Below are 24,458 nucleotides of genomic sequence, written 5' to 3'. Positions count from 1 at the left end.
ACAGCAACCTCAAACTCCTGGGCTCAAGCAATCCTCCTGCCTCAGCCTCCCGAGTAGCTGGGACTACAGGCATGCACCACCATGCCCGGCTAATTTTTTTCTATATATATTAGTTGGTCAATTAATTTCTTTCTATTTATAATAGAGATGGGGTCTCGCTCTTGCTCAGGCTGGTTTCGAACTCCTGACCTTGAGCAATCCACCTGCCTCGGCCTCCCAGAGTGCTAGGATTACAGGCGTGAGCCACCGCGCCCGGCGAGATAGGACTATTTTAGGCTTGGTCAGTTCAGTAGTGTTCTCAAGGACCTAGGTTCTTCCCATCTCGCTGCTCTGCCATCCTCGAGATTGGTTTTGTCCTCAGGATAGTTAGCAGGATGGACGGATGTAGCAATTCCAAGCATCACAGTTGGACCACCTATCATATAAGCAGGGTCTTCTCATTACTAGTTAATTATTGCAGTGTGACAAATTATTATAAAACTTAGCAATTTAAAATATGTATTATCTCACAGTTTCTGAGGGTTAGAGACTCAGGCATGGCTTAGCTGGTTGGTTCTAGCTCGGGGCCTCTCATGAGGTGACAGTGAAGCTGTTGGCCAGGACCGAAGTCATCTGAAAGCCAGGCTTGCCGGGGACTGGAGGATCTGCTTCCAAGCACGGAGTTCTCCCTAAAGCAGCAGCTGCCTTCCTCCAGCGTGAGTGACCCGACAGCGAGAGACCAATCAAGAACAAGCTGTGGTGTTTTTTATGCTTCATCTTGCACATGACACATCATCACTTCTGCTATATTCTGTTGGTCACTCAGCCCAACCCTGGCACAACATGGAAAGGGACTACACAAGGGTGTGAATACTAGGAGGTAGAGGACATCATCGGAAGGTCATCTTAGAGGCTGGCTACCAGACTGCTGCTTTTCAAAAGTGAGGAAGCATTTCCTCGAAGCCCCCAGGAGGTGTCTCTTCATGCCACGTGCCCATTCCCAAACAAGTTGCTCATGAGGTGCTTGGGACCATTATTTTTGGCTCATCACAATCATGTTTCACCCCTGGGGCTGGGCTCCACTTCCACTAAAGCACAAGGTGGCATCTAGGAGGAAGATGGCTACCTGAACAAATCGGGATTCTGTTTGGAATGAGGAAGGGGCGGTGGGAATGACTGCTCAGAGTCTGCGATGCTCACACACTGAACCATAAAGTCTACAAGGACAAAGCCTGCATCTTTTCCTACTATTGCATCCACAGTGTGTAGCCCACTGTCTGGTACAGAGTCAATGCAGCAATATCTGTTGAATGAATAAATGAATGAATTCATTTGACCATAGGGCAGGGGGCCCAGAACTGGCACCCCAGGTGGGATAGATATCCCCAGGCCCTAGACTCCTTCTGTTCTTCTTAGAAATCAGGAGGCCACATGCTCCTACCTCCACCACCAGCTCCAAGAACAGACAGGGTTGGCAGAATTATTCTCACTTTATTTCTGGAGACGTTTGATCAGATGCAATAACACTGATTCCAGGCGAGGGCAAGGGGATGGGTACCCCTGAAGTAACCAGTATCCTGTGGCCCAAGGTGCCCCCCAGCCCCAGACCTGGGTTCCCCCTGTTACAGTTAAATAGAGAGAGTTAGATCTCCCCAGGGAGCCTGGAGGGGAGGGTCTGCCTCCTGCACCCGCCCTCTCCACACAGAGGAGTCTGAGCACAAGCTATTTACAGTATTCACATCCACTGTACCCCACCGAACCAAGGCAAATGCTACAGACGGCCCTTCCCCAAGGGAGGAGGCCAGAGAGGCTGTGAGTGTGTGTGTGTAGGGGGAGAGGGATGTCCGCGCATGTGAGCACACGAAAGCACTGAGGGGCAGGGTCTGGCTCCAGCCAAAGAGACATCAGTCTATAAGGTGCAGATTAAAAACAACAGAGAGGACCCACCCCCAGGGGCCCAGGCCACTTCCATCTTTGTTCTGTCTCTCTCTCCTCCAGACATCTGGGAGATGATGCAGAGGAGCTCTCACCGCTGTGCCTGGATCCGAGGCAACCCCTCTTAAAGGACTTCTGGGAAAAAGGGGAAGGGGAAACAGTCAGGGCAAACCATGCCCCCAATCCCAGGTGGCTGGAGGTCTTCAGGGTGGAGCAGAAGAGGGCCTCTGGCAGGGCTAGAAGAAGAGAGGGCAGGGCCGGAGAGTCCAGGGAGGGTTGCGGGGAGGGGTGTGTGGGGTCTGGAAAGCAGTGGCCCTACCTGTGACCTGTGGGGGCTGCACCACAGCTTTCTTGAGGAAGGCTTCTGCCTCTGCAAAGGGCAGGAGTGCCTCTGGAGTTCGGCCCAGACTTTTGTCCCCAGAGGGTCCCTTGGGGGAAAAGCCATTCTCCTGGTGTGCTGGGAGAGGCTGCAGGCCATTCACCAGGGACCCTGGCAACTCCTTGCTTGGCAGGCTGTGGACGCAGGGGCCAAGGCTCAGCACCTCGCCTCCCAGTAAGGCCCAGGCCACCCCACAGCTCCAGCTGGAGCCTGCTTCCCTGCTCAGGGTCCCTGGGATTGGAAGCTGGTACCTCCACTGCGGCTCCTGGAGGTCCGGCTCCTCTTTCTGCACAGCCTCCTTCTGCAGCTCCGAAGGCCGAGCCTCCCTGGCTTTCCCAGGGTCTAACACAGGGAAGGAATGGCCGTCAGGCAGGGGCTGGTGAGAGGGGCGAGGCTAGAGGATGAGGGTGGTGGAGGGGATGGAGACTGAGGGGATCAGGGCTTTACCTAGGGTGGAATTGTCTGCGTCAGCCTCCTTTCTATCCTGCTTCTGCTTTGAAGAGGAAGAGCAGTCAGGGTCTAGGGATTTGTGGACCCAGCCAACAATGGCACTGACTCCTCTCCCCAGCCAGCCCCGGGCGGCCTCCCCACAGCCTCTCCCACAGCCCCCAGCCTCTTTTCCGGCCCCAGCCCCACTCCCACCACTGCCTGGGATCCTGACCTTGGTCTCCGCAACTTCCGACTTCCGAGTCCTCTTCATTATCTCCTCCAGGCGCTGTGTGGAGGTCCCATCAGTAAGGCCCGCACCCCACCTCCTCCTAAACCTCCCACCAGCCAGCCCAGTCTAGGAGTCTCCAGGCCCTCCCAGTTCATACCCATCCTTTCTCCGCCAGGAGCCAGAACCCGCCCCAGCTCCTCCAGGAGCCCAAGGCCCCGCCCACAGGCCCCGCCCCACCAACCACGGGAGCGGGAGCCCCGCCCACCCGCACCAGGCCCCGCCCACCTGTCTGCGCTCCTGCCGCTCCTGCTTCTCTCGCTGGAAGTGCTTTTCCCGCTCCAGGCGCTGCCGCTCCGCTTCTTCCCGCGACCGAGCTTCGGCCTCCTCTTTCTACCAAAGACTCCCGTGAGCGCCGGGCCGCGACGCCAGCCTCCCTCCCGGCCAGAGGCGCCCGCCCGCCCGCCCGCCGGGGCACCTGCTTCTGCAGCCGCTCCTGCTCCTCCTGCTCGGCCTGCGCCTTCTCTCGCGCCTCCTGCTCCTCCCGCCGCCGGGCCTCGGCCTCCCGCTCCGCCCGGGCCTCGGCCTCCCGCGCCAGCTGCTCCTCCCGCATTCGCCTGGTGACAGAGGAAACAGCTCATGCTCGGTCCCGCGCTTCCCCTCCAGCCGCCATGCGGCCCCCTCAGTCCCCGAGGGCGCGCTCACTTGTCCCTTTCTGCCTGCAGCCTCCGCTCCTGTTCCTCGCGCTCCCGCTGCTCCCGGGCCTGGCGCCGCTTCTCAGCCAGGAGCCGAGTAGCTTCTTCTCGGTCTGTGGTGCCGGCCATTGGTTTGCTAGGGGTCACCGGGGGAGCAGGGGCTGGGGGTGAGGTCAAGAGAGCAATGTCTGGAGGGGGATCCAGGACCAGGAGTCAGCACACGCCCACACAGGCACCTCCACCACCCCTGCAAGCCCCCCACTTTCCCAGACCCCAGGGTGACCCACCCACTGAGTTCCTGCCATCAGCTCAGGGTGGCCTGTGTTCTCGGCCTGGACCTCCCGAGGGCAGGTCTCTTCCCGTCTCCTGACACCCAGTCCCCAGGCATCCCTGGTGGCTCACACCCCTGACTACCTCCCCCAACAGCCAGAGCTGGCTGCTCGCCCGCTGCCCACCACTCTCTTCAGGCCCACCTGCAGGGCTCTCCGCTGTGGGCGGCTCCTTCTGGGACAGGGCTGGGGTGGGTGAGGGCACAGGAGAGGGCGCTGGTGAGGCTGGGGCTACCGGCGCTGGTGAGGCTGGGGCTGCCGGCTCCCTCTCATTGATGGCCTTGCCCCTGCTGTGGTTCTTGTCCTCAGGCCCTGCCGCGCTCAGGCTCTCCTTTGCTTCGTCCTTCCTGCGGCCCCGCCCCTTGGGTGCTGCCGTGGTGCCTCGTGGGGATGGTGGTTTTGGAGGCAGAGCATGGCCTGGCCCTGGGCTGGGGCAAGGGGAGGCAGGCCTATGCCAGGACGTGGAGGGAGAGGACGGCCGCGCCTTGGATTTGGGGCTGAGAGAAAAGGGAAGGGTTAGGCCTGTGCGCGCGCGCGCGCGCGCACACACACACACACACACACACACACACACGTGCTCCCACTTCCTCCCCCCCCAGCCTAGGTCAGCACCTCTCTATATGCTCTCATAAAACCGTACCATTTCCTTTTATTTTTTATTTTTTTATTTTTTTGAGACAGAGTCTCACTTTGTTGCCCAGGCTAGAGTGAGTGCCATGGCGTCAGCCTGGCTCACAGCAACCTCAATCACCGGGGCTCGGCGATCCTACTGCCTCAGCCTCCCGAGTAGCTGGGACTACAGGCATGCGCCACCATGCCCGGCTAATTTTTTGTATATATATTTTTAGTTGGTCAATTAATTTATTTCTATTTTTGGTAGAGACGGGGTCTCGCTCAGGCTGGTTTCGAACTCCTGACCTTGAGCAATCCGCCCGCCTCAGCCTCCCAAAGTGCTGGGATTACAGGCGTGAGCCACCGCGCCCGGCCTCCATTTCCTTTTAGAGCATATATCCCAGTTTGCAATTACATATTCATGAGATTCTTTGATTAATGTCTCCCCTCCCTCCATTAGCCTCTAAGCTTTGTTTTTTGTTGTTGTTTGTTTTGTTTTGTTTTTCACATTCTCAAAGATGGTAGAGAGCGGACTGTTCCAATAGGGAACAGTCCTCAAGCTTAATAAGAGCAAAAACTGGGCCAGGTTTAGCCCAAAGTGTCCTCAGCGCCTGGAACACTACCTGGCAGGCCCGTTCATTCAGCAGATATTTACTCAGTGCTTACCAGGTGCCAGGCACCTTTTTAGAGGCTGGGGCACTTCAGTAATCCAAACAGTCAAAGAAACAAAACAAACCCACACACACAAAAAGGAAGAGAAAAACTTCCCTCAAGGAACTTTCATTCTAGGGGTGGGCGCCCAGTAGATGTTTGTGAATAAATGAACGAACGAATGAATGAATGGCCTGGGGAGGCGCAGTCCCCTGCACGCCCACCTGAGCGGAGAGGCGCCCGCGGAGAGGCGGGGGCGCGGGGAGGCGGGCAGCGACTGGCGCTTCTTGAGGCTGCGCTCCCGGGCTAGGGCGCTCTTCTCCTTCTCATTTTCCCGCTCCTTGTCCTTCTTTTCCTTTTTCTGCACCTGGCAGGGAGGGAGGGACGGGAGCCGGGAGGGGCAGCAGAGGTCAGCGGCGCCCGCGCTCCCGGGCCTGGGCTGCCTGTCCCCACCCGCACGGCCACTCACCGGCGAGGCCTCGGGCCTGCGGCGGACGGGAGCGGGGCTGCCCCCAGCGCTGGGCTTGCGGCGCTCCCCGGCGGGGGCGCAGCGGTGCGCGCTTCGCGGGGCGCTGCACGGCGGCGTCAGGGGGCTGGCAGAGGCCGAGCGCGGGCACACGGGCACGGCTGCAGAGGGATGAGTGCGGTCGGGGTGCGGCCCAGGCGTCAGGCTCGCCCCTGCCCGGCCGCGCGTGTGGGCTCTCCCAGGGTCGCCGCCCCTACCCTGGTCCCGGCCGTTTCGGGGCAGTGTGACCGCGCTGCGACTTCGAGCCAGGAAGGAGAGGGTGGGCGTCATCAGACGATCCACGATGCTGCTCTCCCATGCACTCAGCTGCAAGCTGCGATCTAGGGGGAGAACGCCAGGCAAGCGGGTCACCGCAGGAGGCAGGCAGAGGAATAAGGGCAGAGACCAGTAACCATACCCATGCCAAGCCAAAGGAGTCTCACCCAGAAGGGCTCTTCCCCCACAATCACATGCTGGACACACTTGTTTTCCCTGAGATCTGCACCTCCACTGCAGACCCAGGCAACAGGACACTTCCCAGGGTAACATCGTGCATCACTTGAGGGTCCCCTCCTACCACTCTCCCCAGGTGAAAGGGCTCTGAACTGTGTGTATAGGAAGGAGCCATCCAGGATTAGTGCAAGACCCAATAGCCCTCTCCCATGTTCCAGGGTAGGGCCCTGCCCTTCCTGTCTTCAGAGGCTGGCCTGGGGGAGGCATGCTCCCATGGATTTGGGACAGTGAGGGTCCTTGTGCTCCTATGACCCAGCTTTTAGGAGGCCTGTGCCAGGGAGAGGTTGCTAGGGGGCCTGCCTGCCCTAGGCCACCCTGCATTGCCCTCTCAGCTGCTGGGTTATTTTTAAGCCTCAGTCAGGTGGGGTTGGTGCAGCAGCTGATTTGGTTTGGTTGCTAGGCAACAGAGCAACCAAACAAAAGCTAGAGAAACTTATAAATAACTCCTACCATGGCTCCTTCACATGTGAGTACCAGGGCATGGTGGGAATGCAGGGGCTGTGCCACCCTGCTTGGCCACAACTCTGGAACCAGCCAAGGCCTTGGCTGGGGCTCTGAAGGCAGAGAGGGCAGGATTACATGGGCCCTCCAGGGTGGAGCCAGAATAAGCACCCAGGCCAATCTGGCACATGGTGACAAAGCCACCTGCCTAAGGTTGGCCTAGGCCAGCTGGCTGTGGTTGGAGATAGGCTGTCTGCCCATTCCCACCCCCAGCCACCACCCCCAATTTGCTCTTGAGGCCCCAGTAAGGCTTTCAGCAGGCTCAGGCACTGTGCGTTGTCTCTGTTCTTCTCTCCTACACGGCACAACTCTGTCCTCAGGCTCCAGACCCAAATGCCGGCTCCCCCGAGGGGCACAGAGCCCCAGAAAGGGTAGAGTAGGGATGGGAACCTGGAGTGCGTGAGGGCTCCAGGGTGTTCTTGCTGAGGAGGAGGCTTGGTGGGGGCTACAGGGGGCTCTGGAGGGGGAAGGGCTGGGCCTTCTCTTACTTCTACTGGGGGAGTTCCAGAGCGTGGCAGAGGACTTTGAGAGCCGCTTGTTGATTATAGAGTCCACGTGTTTGGGCAGGTTTACTGCCGACACGGAGCACCTGCTCCCACCTGGAGGGGAAAAGACACGGCATTAGGGCCGGGCCAGACAGGAGCCAGGGGGGGCACTAAGGCCTTCCATGCAGGATGCTCCCAGGGCAGCATGGGAGAGGGAGGAGTGGGCAGGCTAGGATGAGGAGTGGGAGGCAGACTTGGCCCTGGGGGAGGGAGGGTTGGGGTAGGTGACCAGAGACAACCTGGGTTGGGGGAGCCGACGGAGAAGGAACAGAGGGAAGAGATGAGTAAAACTAGAGAGACTACAGCCTTCCTGGCCAGACCAAAGGAAGCCATTCCTAGGGCTGGGTGCTGCAACCCCTCCCCACAACCACCCAGCATTGGCACTTGCTGACACTGCCCAGCCAAGACGCTATGGATACAACACTCATGTACTGGGACGAATGCAAAGATGTTCCTAAACCAAAGAACCCACATAGTCACAGTCACTTGCACAAATCCACATATTCATCCAGACAGACAAGACAAAGACATGCAGACACAGGCATATAGAGTGGCAGATACTTTAGCATGCACACATGTGTGCAGACATGCACAGATATAGGAACACAAACACTAACAGACCTGGATGCGCAGAAGGCACAAACACATCGAAGCAACCTAATCATGATATTTGTGACAGCTAACATTTGCTGATGCTTACCGTGTGCCAGGCACTGTGCTGGGCACCACACATGTTACCTCATTTGATCTTCCAAACATCTACCTACAACCTCGGAGGCAAGTAGTATTGTCATCCCCATTTTACAGATGAAGAAAGGGAGATGTTGAGAAGTTAAAGGTCAAGCCCTGATCAAGTGCCAGAGCTGGAACCCAAGTCCGTCTGACTTAGGGACTCTCACTGAGGTACACAAGCCGCAAACACACCAAGGCAGACACGTTAGGATACATAATGCACAGATCCATGAGCACACATACCAAAAGAGATACAGCTGGAAATACTGAACCTTGCCATTGCATAAAGACATCCAAACACAGTGGTACATACATGCCAGCAAAGAATCAGACCAAAATCCATGATGGCCCTATGTGAAGAAAACTCAGAGACAAAAATCTACCTTCTGAGACAAGCAATGACAGGTTTCTTTAAATATCCAGTGTCTGCTGGGCATTAAAGTTGTCTTTTACATATTATCAACTAATAATAATTGACAGAGCAAACAAGGCTAACCCTAAAATGACGGAGGTTTGAAATGAAAACCAAATGGAGATAATCCATCTCTGATTTGATAGTGGAAGTCCTAGGGAAGGGACAATTTGGTTTACAGACCATTCTAGAAGACACAAGTCAAAACAAGGCACACCTGCTGCCAGAGCTGTCAGGTCCTTATTCGCTTCCCCTATTTGTCAGATCCCACCCCCGAACACCCACCCACCAGCCCGTCCAGCCCACTCACTGGTCTTATGTCCCGGGGAGCCATGGTGCAGGGCCCCTGCCCACGACCACCGCTGCTGCCGGATTTCAGCCCATGTCTTCTTCACTGACCGTTGGATGGCTGCTTCATAGCGCTCCTGGGGGGAGGTGGGGACAGGAGAGAGGTCTGGGCTCAGAACCTTCATCGTACCTGGGATAGGGCTCCTTCTCCCTCCTAGGACAATGCCTCCTCCCCTCCCTTCCACCCGGAAGCTTTTCCTGACTCATCGCAGGTAACCAAGGTTACCGAATCCTTGCTATGATTAAGGACCATGTGCAGCAGATCCCTTTGACTTGTTCTTGGGAAGGTTTTCACTGTTCTTGAGTCATTTCCTGGGTGTATGAGTTGCTTTTCTGAGGATGGGCTTGGACTGGACACCCCCTACCTGAGACTCCCGGGCAAGGCCATGTCCTTTCCTGGCACTAAGGGTTGTGACCTCAAGGCTGTGGTTTCCATTCAGCCTGAAGGCCCCATGTAGGGTCAAGCCACCATCTCCTTCATATCCTCACCAGTGCTCCAGCCAGGGCTTTACCCATGTGACAGAGCTAGGCACACTCGCACAGACACACATGTGTGCACATACAAACGCAGACACTCGGCACGTGTATACTATTACAGGTACCGACAGCGCATAGTCATAGGGGCCTACGGACACACACGTGGAAGCAAATGTGTCTGCAGGTCACGGATGCCCAAACGCTGTAACACAGGGATGCAAGTGTAGACGTGAACTCAGATAGGACCGCGTGGACACGATAACACAGAGGCATGAACGCAGGTGTGCATATACGCTTCACCAGCACACAGACGTCTGGGCACACGGGTCCACAGATCCACGCAGGCCCATCCCGCACCTTGTTTTTCTCGAGCTTCTGCCGCTGCCGCTCCTCCAGGGCTGCGCGGCGTTGCTCGGCTTTAAGCCGCTGCTCCTCCAGCCGCCGCCTTCGCTCCTGGAGCTGCTTCTCCCGCAGCACCTTGGCCTTCTCCTCCTTCTCCAGCCACACCGCCTTCTTGGCAGCTGCGGGAAAGGGAGCCCAGCGGTGTGTGAAGGGTTCGGCATCGTCTCCCAGTGGCCATCCCTGCTTACCCCAGCCCTGCGTGGGTCTTGCTCCTGCCTGCTTAGGTGGAGCCTCCACTCTCAGACACCCCTTTAAACTGAAGGCTTCCTGAAGACACGCCTGAGGCCTCAGGAGGCTATTTCTCCCCCACTGGCACCATGGTCTCTCAGCACTGAAGGAGAAATGACTGCTTTAGTGCAAAATCCCCGTCTGAGTTGGGGAGGCTACTGGACAGATGTCCACATACTGCAATTAAGAGCATGGGATCTGGGGCAAGATGAGGCTTCTGGGTCTGAATTCTGACTACTCCACTGGCTGTGTGGGTTAGGCAAATGATAAATGATTTTTATTTATTTTTTTTAAAACAGAGTCTTGCTCTGTCACACAGGCTAGAGTGCAGTGGTGTCAGCCTAGCTCACAGCAACCTCAAACTCCTGAGCTCGAGCAATCCTCCTGCCTCAGCCTCTCGAGTAGCTGCGACTACAGGCATGTGCCACCATGCCCAGCTAATTTTTTCTACTTTTAGTAGAGACAGGGGTCTCACTCTTGCTCAGGCTGGTCTCGAACTCCTGACCTCAAGTGATCCTCCTGCCTTGGCCTCCCAGAGTGCTAGGATTACAGGTGTGAGCCACTGTGCCTGGCCTAGGTAAATTATTTCATCCCTCTGAGCCTCTGTTTCCTCCTCAAAATGGGTTGAGAGGATTAAATGAGATATTGCACACACTACTCTTAGCACACATAATTAAGTGTTCCAGAACTGTTAGTGTTATTAATAGGATGTTGATGGTGGTGATGATGATGGTGAAGATGCTGCTGCTTCCCGCTCACTCACCCAGGTACTTGGCCCGCTCTTCTCGCCGCTCCTTTGCCAGCTTGTGTCTCTCTCCTGCCTTCTTCACATCTTAGCAGAGAAAATAGAAACAGACAGGTCAAAAGGCTCTCTCCAAACAGGAGTCGGCCTCGGGGTCCTCCCTCCAGGCCTCACCTCCATCCTTTCCCCATCTCCTCTGGGGAAGAGGAGATTTCCCTCAGCGGGTATCATCCAGGGCTAGGACCCTGAGCCGAGGGGTTGGGCCGGGGACTGGGGACATCACACATACCTTGCTTGGTAGGAGTGCTGTCGGAAGTTGGCACTGTTGTAGGGGATGGCTGGCTGCTCCTTCGAGGAGGCCTGGCATCCCGTGGGCCTGTGGCTGGTGGGGTGGGTCCCCTGCTCTTCGCCTCTGAGGAGGAGGACTCTTCCTGTGGAGGGGCTGGCCTAGGCACGACCTGCCCTGGGGGGCTCTCTGGTTCCAGTGGGATCTGCTTAGGGCTAGTGGCATTCTTCATGGCAGGAGGGGTGTCCGGGGGAGTGTCGGGGACCAGGGCTGACATCGGTGGAGGTGGTGGGGAAGGGTCGCCTTCTGGAGAAGGTCTTGGCTCTGGGGGGGTCCTGGCTACCACAGCTGAAAGACCAACACAAGAGGAGAAAGGGTTAGACTGTACATCTGGGCCATCAGTTTAACACACAGCTGTCTCCCTTGTCCAGCTGACTTATTCATTCACTCACGTGTATTTACTGAGTTCTTTCTTGTGCCAGGCCCTGTTCCAGATACTAATGATATAATGGTGAGAAAATAGCCACGGTCCCTGTCTCTGTGGAGCTCACCCTCTGGTAGGGCAGACAGACAAATAGCTAGGCAATTACAGTAGAGAATAAATACCATGTCTGGGGGCAGTACAACCAAGCTGGTTAACCTACACTTGGGGGTGCCTGAAGAAGTAACACCAAGCTGAGATCCAAAGGGTGGGCTGGAGTTGGCAAAGCGAAGAGAAGAGCATATGCCAAGGGGCAGAAAGGAGCAGGGTATATTGGAAAAACCGAGAACGAGTTTGTAGCACTCACTGGTGCAGCAAATGGTAATGATCTGTTTCCAAGTCTGCCTGCCTCACCTTTCTGCTTTACCTCTGGGGCACAGTGGCCGCCCCAAGGCCTGGATTCCGGAGGAGGCTAGTGCTGGGCACATGGAACTAACCAAGAGGAAGGACACAAATATGGACTCAAGTGGGATGCTCTGTTGCTAAGACCCCAATGCGGAGGGCAACCAGCTATGTCTACTGTGTAGTCTTTTTTTTCCCTAGTCACACCCAGATTTCTTCTTTTAGGACATGAATATTCCAAGAACCCAGTAAAAGACACCAAAGTGCCAAGTAAGGAAGCCACATGATTTGGCATATACTCATATGTACCCATGTACACTGTGGGGCAGTTGAAAGACAGGCTTAGGAGTCAGCCACATGAGGGCCCAATTCTGATTTCACCACCCTAGGACAGGACGAGACTTACTTCCCCAGCAGGTAACCTTGGACAAGCCATTCAACCTCCCTCAGCCTTAGTTTTGATGTGTGTAAAATGGGGATAATGGGCCCAAGCCAGTAGGAATGGTGGTAAAGTGCTTGGCACAATTCCCGTGCCAGCAAACAGCACTTTCTTCCCATTCCCTGTTAGTCTTATAAAAACTCTAGGTCTCCCAGAGAGAAGCCTCTGCACATTGAGCCCTGGTGTCATCTGCTGCTACCCTCCAGGCATCGAGGGGACCAGTGGGAACACGGCCACCAAGCCGGCTTAGGGAGCAGGGCCTGGGTCTGTGGGAGGTCCTTCCAAGGAAGCATTTTCCACTCTTACTGGTGCCCCCACCAAACTAGGTCCTCTGTTCTGGGAACTCTGGGCCTCTCAGGATGTGCAAACTCCCCATCCCTCTGAGTGACAACGTGTGTACACGGAGGGGGCACCCCCAGGGAGCTGCCTTTGGAACTCTGGGCACCTTCCTCGAGGAGTCTAGTGGTTGGTCTGGGCTCTGCTGCCAGACTCTTTGAATATGAATTCTGGCTTCCACACTAACTGTGTGACCTTGGGCCAGTTACAGACCCTCTGTGCACAGCTCCTCTTCTATAAAATGCAGATATTACCTATTTCACACTATTGTGATGAGCATTAGCTATAATAATAACCATTGACACTTCTATATTTAGTAAGAGCTTCCTATGTGCAAAGCATTTTTACACATATCAGTTTTAATCTTCATAGACAATACTTTTGAAGGAGGTGCTATAAATATCTCTTTCATACAGATGAGGACAATAAAGCAAAACAAGGCTAAACGAAGTAATTTGAAGTCACTCAGCTGGTAAGTAAAGGAGCCTGGACTTGAACCCAGTGGCTGTCACCAGAGCTGCCTCTGTTGAAGGCAGTATGAGGGAACAGGTGTTATACAATGACACTATCGGAGGCTCACACTGTTACCCCCTCATTCCTTCCTTGTCAGTTTCCTGGGCTCCAGGCAAGAGCCCCAGCCGAGGCCCTGTCTCCCCACCATACCAGCACCAAGATGGCTTCCTGGCCACTGCCACTCTATTTCCCAGCCAGCTGCAAACGCCTTTCCTAACCCCAGTGGTCAAGAAACTAGTGGCAACCATGTAGTGAGTGCTTACTTCCCCACCAACTGAGCGATGCACCAGCCTCCTCACAGTTCTGAGAAGCAGAGATTCTTGTCCCTATTATACAAATGATGTAATCAAGGCTCACCCAGCTAAGTGATTTGCCCAGGGTCAAAAAACTAGTACGTGGCAGAGTCAGGATTTGAATCCAAGACTGTCTGAGGCCAAAGCCTGGGTGTGTAAGTACTAAGCTTAAAGGCTGAGGGTGAGGTCTGCTTATTGCCATTCTCCAAGCATCTGTGCGTGCTGTAGTGTTGCAAGGAAAACCGGTAGGCGGGTATTTGTCTATGCCTAGGCAAATCACACCCACCAGGCAAGACAGTGAATCCCCAACTAGGTCCCGACCAGCCATGCGAAGGGAGGCTGGGAGTGGGTAGAGTGAGGCCTGGAAGAAGCCTGCACGTGGACACCAGACGCAGTGGAGCAAGATGGTCATAGGCTTCAGAGTCAGGCAGGCCTAAGTGAGGATCCCAGCTCTGGGTGGGACCACGTGCAAGCTGTGAACTTGTCTAAGCCACAGATCACTTACTGAGTTGTTGGTTCAGGTGGTAAATAAGCAGCACCCGCCCCAAAGAATTTGCTCACTTCTCCCCATCACTGCCGGAAGGGCCCAGCTTGGTCAGGCCTTTACCCCCACTGCTCTGCAGCATCACTCTCCTCAAGGACCTCCATGCTGCTAAAACCAGCAGCCAGTTTTTCAGGCCCCGGCTACTAGACCTATTAGCTACAGTCACCACAGTTGATCCCTGGGTGCTCCTTGAAACACTCCCTTCACTTGGCTTTGGAGACAACGCATTCTCCTGGTTTTCCCTCCACCTTGCTGACTGTGACTTCCCAGTCTTCTCCGCTGACCCCACCTAACCTCTCCATGCTGGAGTGCCCCAGGGCTCAGTGGAGGACCTCATCTCTTTTCTGTCTACACTCACTCCCTCAGTGACCTCATCCAGACTCACAGCTTTAAATGCCATCACTCTGCTGCCGACAATCAAATCTGTGCCTCCAGCCCAGGCCTCTCCCTTGAGGTCCAGATTCACTGCATGCAACTCCCTCCTTGACACCCCTGGGTGTCTGACAGATGCCCCCAATGTAACATATCCCAAAGAAAGCTGCTGATCTTCCCCCAAAAACCTACTCCTCCCCCAGTGTCCTCATCTCAGTTAATGGCATCTTCCGGTTTTTCAGGCCTTAGAGTCATTTCAGACTCTTTTCTGACCTCATCTGCTTCATCAGTAAATCCTTTTGGCTTTACCTTCAAAACATATCCCAAATTCAATCACTTCTCACTATCTCCACTCCTGTCACCTTAGTCAGAGCTTTACTCTCAGCCCCAATAAAAGACTCCCTGCTCCCATTCTTTGTCCCCTTTTGGTCCTTTCTCAACACAGCAGCTAGAGTGATTCTGTTTAAAAATAAGTCAGATCATGTCACTCCTCAGATAAAATTCTCCAAAGACTCCCCATTGCACGGGGAGGAAAAACCAAAGTCATCAACCACAATGGCCTACAAGACTCCCTGGATCCTGACCTCTTGGACCTCATCTCCTCCTCTTCTCCCCTGCTCAGTCTTCCAGCTACTGCACCTTCAGGGTCCCAGGAAAGCTCCTGCCTTAGGGCTCAGCACTGGCTGTCCCTCAGCTGGGAATTCTCTGTCCCCAGATTCTACATGTCTCATCCCCTCACCCCCTTCAGGTCTTTACCTCGATGTCACTTCTCAAGGAAGCCTTCCTTCAACCCCTATTTAAAACTACAGACAGTTGAAGTCAACCTCCCTTTTCCAACTGTTATTTTTTCTTTTCCAACTCTTTTCTCTGTAAGCATTAAACACATTCTGACACTGTCTTCCACTGCTAGAATATAATCTCCATGAAGGCAGGAATTCTTGTCTATTTTGTTAGCTGGTCTATCTCTGGGGCCAACGCAGCCTGGCACATACGTGCTCCATAACTATTCATTGAATGAAGAAATGAATGAGCTCCACCCTGGCAGATATTATCATCATCATCACTTCTCTTACCTGGATGACTACAAAATCCTCCCATTGCTCTACCCCACCCTTTCCCACTCTGTGATCCACTGAGCAGCCAGAGTAATTGCAAATCTGATCGTGGTACTCTTTCGCCATCTGAAACCTCTTAGTGGTTTTTCCCATTGCTCTGAAGATAAAAACAAAATTCTTGAACCCAACCTACTAGCCCAGTATATTCTGGAGTCCCTTCCTCCCCACCTCCTGCATCTCCTCTCCTACCCTACTCCCCACTTGTTCCCCAAACTCCAGCCACATTGACCTTCTTTTAATTCTGATAACCATCCACATTCCCTCCTGCCACGGGGCCTTTGCATATACTCTTTCCGCTCTTTTCTTAGTTAATTCTTATTTACCTTCAGATCTTAGTTCATCAGGGAAGCCTTCCCTGGCTTGTCTGATCAGGATAAACTCTTTCATTATATACAATCATGGCTTCGTATGCCTTTGTTTGCAGCACTGCCACTGTTACAATTCTACACTTCCTTGTGTGGTTCTCTAGCTATTGTCAGCCCTCTCCTAGAATTCGAGGAAGCCCTGCCAGGGCTGGGCCATGCCTGCTTTTCTTACCACTGCATCACCAGCAGCTACTACAGTGCCAAGTATATGGATACCGTCACGAAATGCTGTTGAGTCAGAATAAAACGTTAAACTATGAGGCTGCCCTAGCCTAAAACCAGGTACCTATGGAAGGAGATTTTTATTCTAATAAAGAGTAGATCAAGTGAGCAATGGTGGTGCCACTGTACTCCAGCCTGGGCAACAGAGCAAGACCCCCTCTCCTAAAAAAAAAAAAAAAAAAAAAGAATAGATTCATGTGGCAACTGATTGCAAAGGGACAAATACTTGAAGGGAAGCAAAACAACTGCTTCTCAAGAGTTTGGGCAGCTTCCTAGACTAAGCCACTCAGGTAGAAGTTAATAAAAATAATAATGAGTGTTTACGCTAGCAGCTCAAAAAGAAAAACTTCTTTAAGAGGCAAATGGGATGTTTGGAACTCCTCTTGCAACCTGGCAGACTATTGAGCCTGAATACAAATATTTTCTTCAGGATTATGCCAACCCTGATGAAATGTCATTGGGACAGTGTTATCTACAACAAATCATACTAAGCCAAATTAATTCCTTGGTTAATTATCTATATGGTATGGTTAATCTATTTCTCATTATTCCCATTTTCAATCACCAAATGTGATCCTTTGGCTACTTAATTTTATCTTATTTTTGGTCTATGCCAGATTGTGAGGTCTTAGCCACTGCCAGTTTTATTTTGCTACCCTGATATCTACCAGAAGTGTTTGTTAAGAACTGGATAAGAGACAGACAGTTTGTATTTATTTCTTGGCACAAAGAGTATTAGCAGGGCAAAGGTGCAGGAGCTGGTTGCATTGTCAAAAAGTTCTGTCTTCCCAAGAGCCCTAGGAGGGACGGCACCTGGGGTCTGCGGAAAGGTCAGGGCCAAGTCCCTCAGAGGGCCGTCACATGTCTCAGGGTGCTAACTCCCCATCTCTGCCCTCTGGGAGCTGGCAGACCTTTCCTTTCGTTCCTCCCTCCTCCTTCTCCAACAACTCCTGCTGGGCCAAATATTCCTCTCATAGAACTGATAACTCGGTCTAGCTTTTCTGTTTGCTGGCCACTCCCTGCCCCCATCAGTGTGAGAGCTCATTGAGAGAAGAGACTGGGTTTTAGTCCTTTTTGCAGCTCCAGAGCCTTATACAGGACCTACCTGGCACAGAGAAGGAGTTCTGCTTAATGAATACCTGAGTGGGTGGATGGATGGATGTGGTTCCTATAGAAAGCAACCTAGCTAGCACATAGTCTGACCCCAAGCTGCTCCAAAGCCTAGTCTCTCTAAGCCCTAAATGCTGTGATCATGTCAGAGGCCTGTGTGTCCCCTGCCAGCTCCCAAGCCCAAGAAGGGAAACAAACTAATTTACCAAAGCCTTACCATATACTATTATCTCATTTAATTCTTATGACCACCTTAAAGGAAAGTACTATGGATGGTCCCCATTTCACAGCTCAGAAAACTGTTACTCAGACAGATTAAGTGGATTGTTCATGTCAGTGTCAGAGGTACGATTTCAGCCCAGGGTTGTCTGATGACAAAACCCTTATGTCATGCTATTTTTGGTAGGCGGTCCCATCACCCCTCCCTGAGGCTCCTGCCTATTCCCTGAAGAAGGAAGTGACTCGGTGGTTCCCCCAGGGAGGTTCACCCCACAAAACTGAAGGGTACAGGTGGGGCAAGCAGGCACTGAGCTCAGAGTGCAGGAATGCAGGGAAGGCAGGCTCCTGCCCAGGCTGGCCACCAGGAGGCAGGAAGTGAGGCACCTGGGCAAGAGGTGGAGGAGAGTGGCCCATCTCCAGGGGCAGAGCAAGGGAGTGCCCAGGTGAGAGCTGGGCGAGGGTGCACAGACAGCACCCTGGGCAGGGAGCGTGGGGGAGGCAGAGAGGAGACAGGACAGAGATCAGCACCGCTAGCAAAAGACCTCCTGGCTCCCATTGCAGCTTCTTAGGTGGCAACACTAAACCAGACAAAGACAGCGAGGCAGGCAGAGGGCAAAGACATACGGTAGAGACAGACATATACACACAACAGATAGAGAGAGAGTGCGACAGTGAGCAGACAATGCAGACTGAGCCCACACCACCACCACAGCAGGAGACAAGACATTCTTTTTTGTCTCTCTCTCTCACACACACACAGACACACACAGGATACAGACGTTATGGGGATTCAGAACTCTATACATATTTTGAGACAGTCACACACCCACATACACATACACACACACACACACAACACACGGAGCCAGGCACCCCCTGCGGCACAAAAGAAGCCTCAGAGACACATAAAAGAACACAGCGACACAATGTCCCCGGTAGATTTACACAGCCTCGTTCTTGTCACTTCTGCCCTGCCCCTTCTGGGCACTTCTTTACCTGGGCCCAGGGAAAGTCCGCTTAACTACAGCAACAGCTAATGCTTTTGTCAGGCACAGCTAAGCACTTTAAACTCATTAGTTCATTTAATCTTTGCCACAATCCTATGAGGTAGATATTATTACCCCATTTGAGAAACGAGGAAGCAGATTCAGAGAGATTAAGACACTTGCTTAAGCCACACAGCCGGTGAATAGCAAAGCTGGGGTTTAGACCCGAGTCAGTGTGGCAGTCTTCACCCCGTCTGCTACCCACTGGGAGCAGCCTCCTGGCTTTCCTCTCCGTCTGGAGAGATCTGGGCTGGAGAATGGGGGGTGTGAAGAAAGGACAAACCCTGGGGGATGCCTAACCTTGGGGCTGGGACAGGAGGGACCCTTAGGGGGCGGCATTACTCCTGGCCTAGACAGAGCTAAGCCGGCTAGGAGAGGTGCATGAGGAAGGGGGCAGCCTGCCCCAGCAGCTGGGCAGCAGGGTGCTGGGGCCCAGCCACCGGCTTCTGAGGGTGATAAAGCCGGGAACCCAACTGAGGCTGCAGATCTGAAGCAGCTCTCTGGCCGGGCTGGCGGCCATTGTTCCCAGCCTCCAATCAGGAGCACCCACTTCCTGTTATTTTAGGCGGCAGGAAATGACCCCATCCCGCAGCCAGGGCCCCACCACGTCCCTCCCTCAGCCCCAGCAGGGCTGCCCAGGCTGTTGCCCAGATGCTGAGGGCAGAGGCCCAGCCTCAGGCCAAGGCCTAGAGATGGCCCGTGGCTGGACTGTTACCACTACCTGGGGCCAGGGGCTCCTTCTGGCCCAACTTGCTTAGACTCCAACCTGGCAGGATTCACGGGGGACCCAGGACTCTGCTGGCTCTACCTCTGCCTGCTAGAGAAAAGATCATGGGGTCCCCAAGACCAAGAGGCCCACAGAGACCAGTCATGGAAAGCAAGCAGGCCAGACCCTATTACTGGCTGGCTTGGGCCATGAAAATTCAGTATAAAGGTGTAGACTTTTGAGTCAGATAGACCTGGGTTCAAATCCTACCTCTGCCAGTTCCTATTGTATGACTTTAGGCAAGTGATTTCATTTCTCCGAGGCTCATCTGTGAAATGGGGATAATACTAGTCCCTACTCATGGGACTGTTGTGAGAAACACATGAGACAATGCACACAACGTACTGAGCTTCATGCCTGGCACACAGAAGGCCCTTAATAAGTAAGAGTAGGAAATAATAAATAGGAAATAACTCGATTCACCAGAGAGTCTATACCTGCCCCACATCTTCCCCTCCTACAACTGGTAGAAGCTAATGGTGGTGGCAGTACCGTGTTCCCTATCCCCTACCATGCTCTCTGCTCCCCTGGGGCAGAGCTGCAGCTGAGAGGTGATGGAGGAAACACTGAAGGCTGTGCCCGGGGTGCCAGGCAGAGCTACCACCAGCCAACAAAGCTGCATTATCTAGGCCTGGCTGATTGGCTCCCTCCCCAGCCCCAAGGCCCAGCAGGGACCCAAGGACATGGTTTCCAGTGGCTTGTCTGCCTTGGGCAGACCTGAGACCTACCCTGAGGGCAGGGTGCCACTCTAGTCTGGGCCGGGCACGTACCCCCTTCCCTCAGCCCTGACCCACCATCCTGGGAAGAGTGGGGCTGAGCTGGCCCAGTGCCCCTTCCTCCTCATTTGCATATGCGTGACTGCACATTAGGGGCTCATTAGAGGCCTCATTATTGGGCCCACTAGCCCAAGGAGGGACTGGGAAGCTGTCAGTGGGAGGTGCCAGCTGGGCTGCCTGCTGTATGCATAGTCCATTGTGCCAGTGTCACCAACTTCTACTCATTCTTTCAGATCCACCTCTAATGCCGCCTCCTCTGTGAAGCCTTCCACAAGCAGAGCCTACTGCCCACTGCATCACCATCATACCTGGTTTCCCTACAGTGAACAGACCTTCCTCCCGCACTGGGCTAGGAGCTCACCACAGGTAGGTAGGGACTCTGTCTGATTCACTTCTCTATCATCCACAACAGCATAGGGGTGCTGGACAGCTGGCTGCACTCACTTCATGGGTCTTCTCCCCTATTTCCACTGCCCCACTTCAGGTACAGGGGCCCCTCTGTTCCCCAGATGCAGCCTGGCTCATGTCTGTCTAGAACCCCCTTCCCCTACCCTCTGCATTACATTTACCTCCTGATATTCTAATCAATCACATCTCCTTCTCAGGCCTCTGAAGGAACTAAAAATAATAACAAAAAACAGCTGGTGTTTATTGAGCACTAACTATGTGGCAGGGCCTAAGCCAAGTGTTTTATGTGTGCATCTAATTTAATGATCCCAATGTCTCTATGAGACAATTTCTAGCATTATTCTCATTGTATAGATGGGAAAACATAAGACTTAGGTTAAGTGAGGTAAGTTAAGAAGCAGAGACTTAAACTGTTTGATTCCAGAGTCTACATGCTTGAACTGACTCCCAATTCCTGCTCCCATCCTTCCCCATACTTCCTACCTCCCTGCTGGCACCAGTTGCAACAGGTAACCACAACAATGGTAATAACACTTTATTGCAGGTGTCTGGTGTCTGTGTGCCAGGCTCCTTTAGTTACATCATCACTAACCCTCACATTAACCCCACAGGGTTGATAACACTACCCCCATTTTCCAGGGCCAGAAAACCATGGCTCCAGGAGGTAAGTCATTTGGTCCAAGCCAGTAGCCAATAAACGGCTGTGATTTCCATCCAGGTCTTCTGACTCAAAAGTGGGCACCACACTTGTCCCCTACTCCACGCTGCCTGCTGTTACTGCTCAGTGTGCAAGTGTGCAAAGGGAACTCAAAGGGGCAGAGATCAGATCATGTCACTTGCATTCAGGGTCTGGGAGCCATGCCTCACACTATCACAGGGCACATGCTGTAAGCACGAAGCCTTTGCCTCATAGGGGACTCCTGTCACCTTCAACTCCTCTCTGTGCAGGGACTGGCCACCATCCTGATCCAGGTTCCCAAGTAGGTCTATCTAGACCCCTGTGCATAGAAGAGTCTTCCCCATCCAGGGCCCTGTGTACAGTCCCCCACCCCACCCAGGCCCCCGGTACAGCCAAGCATCCCACCCATGCCCTCATATTCAGTCCAGGCATCCTACCCAAGTGTCCTAATATATACTAGCCACCGCCCCCATTCAGGTCCCTGTGTACACACCAGTGCTAGGGACCCTCAGGTGCAGAGGGCCAATAAGCAGATGAGTGGACCCAGGCTGGGCCTCCTGGGATGTCCCCTCTCAGTCTCAGCCTAGCCAAGACAGATCTGGCACCCTTGTTCCCAACACAGCCTACAACCCCCTCCAAAAACCCACCAGTCTGATGGTAGCCTCCCCTCAGTGAACTCCAGCTCCTGCACCCACAGGTTCCCAGGGAAGCACCCATGCTGGCATGGGGAGGAACCCACCCACAGCCAAGCAGCCCCACCTTATCCTGAGCTCTCTGCACCCACAGATACTGTTTCATCCTGGGCCCACACCCCAGGAGACAGGGAGGTGACAAGATTAGGCTCAGGGACTCCATGAGGGTGTAGGGATGGGGCCACCTCTCTCCTAAGTCAGTGGAACAGAACTTGGGTCCTAAGTAATCGCTCTTCTCTCCCCTTCTAGGAAGAAAGAGAAATTGCCTCCCTCCAACACCAAGTCCAACCAGAAACCTGTCCCCACCCCCTCATCAGCTGCTCCCACATCCCAATGGGATTTGCAGGAGTCCTGGGCACTGGGGTTGGTGGAGTGAGGGGGGAGCTTTGGTGGTGGTCTGGGGTGTGGAGAGGGACAGAGAGAGAGAGACAGGGGGAGACATCCAGAGCCTCAGGCTGGGGAATGATGTGGCAGGTCCCAGAGGGAGCGCCAGCCTTGAGCTTTTACCTCATTCTCCAGTGAGATTCAGGCCCAGAGAGGCCAGGAAGGAGGACGAGCAGGATAAGCAGATTTACTTCTGTCCCCCTCCTCCCCAAGTCGGGCTGGGTGGGCTCCGGAGTAGGCCTGGCTGCAGGGGAGGCGGCCCACTCCCCAGCTCCCGCCCTCGCCCCAAACAATGCCGCCTCCCCCTCCCCCTCGCCTTTATCCGGCGGGTTACTTGGCAGCCGCCGCTAGAGACCTCCCTCTCCCCTCCCCTCCCCTCCCGCCGGCCCGCGGCAGCAGCAGGCCCTTTGCGCGGCAGCTGGACGGATGGGGTGGGGGCGAGGTCTGGGCCAGGGCCGGGGCGGGGGCACCAGGGCCTGGGCTGCGCTAAGCTGGGCGCCAGGCCGGAGATTCCGGACCCCAACACACATTCGGGCTGGGGTCACACGTGCCTACGGGGGATGGGGAAGGGAACAGAAGCTCCAGCTCAGTAGAAGAGGACCTTCAGGGCCTGGGGCGGATCGGGAAGGGAGGTGGAGGCGGGGAAGCCGAGATGGCACTAAGCTGAGACTGAAGGGTCACCGCACCAACTCCCAAGCGGGGTCCCGGCGGATCCCGACGCCCAGTGAGTCCGGCGCCGGGAGTGGGGGAGGGGGCAGCTGTCAGAAGATGCGTCTGTAGCCGGGAGCCGCCGCCGCCGCCGCCGCAGCCTTTATTTTTAAACTTCCAAGTGGTCAGAGGGCGCGGCGGGGGAGGGGGTCCCCGCCCTGAGGCCGGCCTCATCCTCGGCCTCCCCACGGCCCCACGACCTCCTCCCATCTCGCCTCCGCGTGGCTCCCCGCATACCTGGGGGTGCGCCCGGACCCAGCTCCGCACGCGGGCCGTTTTCCATGGCTGCGGCGTCACTGGGGGTCTTGGGGGTCTCAGCGGCGGCGGCGGCGGCGGCCAGCGGCCAGGACAGGGGTCCCGCGGCGCATCACGCCCGGCCCGGCCCGGCGGGCAACGACTAGGAGGCGGGGGCGCTCCGGGCAAGGTCGAGGCTGGTGGCCTGCGAGGCTCGGAGTCGCCGGCTGCCAGTGTCTGTCGGCTCCGGCCGCGATCCTGCTCCCTACCCGGCGCCGGCCCAGTCCCGGCCGCGGCCCAACCCTATTGTACCGCCCGGGCTGGGCCTGGCCTCTCCGCTGGCGCGTACCAAGTACGAGGCGGGGGGAGCCGCCCACGCAGCGCCCCGGGACCGAGCCGCCGCGCGCCCTTGCCGTCCGCCCCGCCCCGGCCCTGGAGCGCGGCGCCCGGAGCCTCCCAGCGTCTCTTCTGCGGCCACAGCGGGGTGGGCGCCACGGTTCCGGGGGACGCCGGCCGAGCTGCCTCCCCCTGCAGCCGCCCGTTGGTACGCGCCGCAGCGCGAGAGGACTATGTAGGGAGCGCTCGGGTGACTCACCCGCCGCTGGGACTGGGGGAGTGGGGGAACGGGGCTGGGAGTCCCCAGTCCCACCCTGGGGCTTGGGGGCTCTGGCTCTGGGTCTGAGAAGGCAGCTTCAAGTCTAAATTCTCGCCCCAAGCCTCCTCAAACAAAACCATTCAGGGGGACGTCGGGAGGCCTGAAGAAGAGTCACAAGGAGACCCCTCTAAGGACTACACTTTCTCTCCCCTGGTGAGGGCTGGGATGAGGAGAGTCTGGGAGCCTAGCTGCCGCCCTTCCTCCAGCATCCCAGGGCTGTTGTCTTCCCAGCTTTTCTGGGGTAATTACAGCCCTGTGGAGCTGCTTTACCCACGTCTCTAATCTGCTGGGTTCCTCCTGGCTCCAAACTGGGTGGTCTTGGCCCTGAACCTCCTCCACCCCACCCCCACCGGACGACCCCAACAATCTCCCTGGAAGGATCTTCTCCCTGTGGTCTGTCCAAGAGGTGGGCGATGAGCCCCTCCTGACTCCCCTCCCCAAAGTAGCCCACGTCCCAGCCCTCTGGAGTGCACCCCCAGTCCCCTGTTGGTGCCAGCTGAGGTGAGGGCCTCAAGCCAAGTCAGGCCTGGCCTGGGGCAGAGCAGGGAGCTTGCTGGGAAGGTGGATCGATGCTGGTGCCTCTGCAGGGACTGACCAGGGGAGGAAGGAGGAGGGGCAGCTGGGCTCTGCCCTTTGTCCTGACCCCCAGAAGGTCAGTTCTCTAGTTCTTTGTCCAGAGATTAGGCCCAGTGAGATGCTATCCCCCTGCCCCCCTTTCCCACCAGGGCCTCCTTCCTTTTAGCAGCTCCAGAAAGCAACCCTGTGTGTGTGTGTGGGGGGGGGGAACAAAAGGGTCCAGGTCTCCTGCAACCTGGGAGCAGCCTGTCTTGGAA

The 24,458-nt window shown here is 55.3% G+C and overlaps 2 protein-coding genes across 7 annotated transcripts in view; one reads left to right on the top strand and one right to left on the bottom strand.

Annotated features, from left to right (window-relative positions):
- Positions 1-1,450: 1,450 nt before the first annotated feature.
- On the bottom strand, positions 1,451-23,318 carry MAP7D1 (MAP7 domain containing 1). 6 transcript variants are annotated; one of them, XM_012765220.2, is made up of 18 exons: positions 22,974-23,318; positions 10,930-11,274; positions 10,662-10,730; positions 9,626-9,789; positions 8,754-8,868; positions 7,243-7,353; positions 5,959-6,081; positions 5,705-5,862; positions 5,460-5,602; positions 4,117-4,469; positions 3,654-3,831; positions 3,427-3,565; positions 3,237-3,341; positions 2,955-3,008; positions 2,741-2,783; positions 2,545-2,635; positions 2,234-2,427; positions 1,451-2,049 (listed from the first exon to the last, which is right to left on the bottom strand). In XM_012765220.2, exons 1-18 carry the CDS (start codon positions 23,017-23,019, stop codon positions 2,039-2,041), a joined length of 2,442 nt encoding a protein of 813 aa, XP_012620674.1. In that variant the 5' UTR covers positions 23,020-23,318; the 3' UTR covers positions 1,451-2,038. The 6 variants fall into 6 exon arrangements, with proteins under 6 accessions (XP_012620674.1, XP_012620670.1, XP_012620671.1 ...); XM_012765216.2 differs by having other exon boundaries at positions 2,741-2,786; positions 5,705-6,081; XM_012765217.2 differs by having other exon boundaries at positions 5,705-6,081.
- The window catches only part of TRAPPC3 (trafficking protein particle complex subunit 3), an 18,219-nt gene continuing 16,491 nt past the window's right edge, over positions 22,731-24,458 (top strand). The window contains exon 1 of the mRNA XM_012765228.3: positions 22,731-22,752. The gene's annotated coding sequence lies outside the window, so the exon portion shown is untranslated. The remainder of the gene's footprint in view (positions 22,753-24,458) is intronic.

The sequence above is a fragment of the Microcebus murinus genome, chromosome 2 (genome assembly GCF_040939455.1).
Source record: "Microcebus murinus isolate Inina chromosome 2, M.murinus_Inina_mat1.0, whole genome shotgun sequence".
Taxonomy (NCBI): Eukaryota; Metazoa; Chordata; class Mammalia; order Primates; family Cheirogaleidae; genus Microcebus; species Microcebus murinus.
This window is presented reverse-complemented; position numbering and strand designations above follow the sequence as displayed.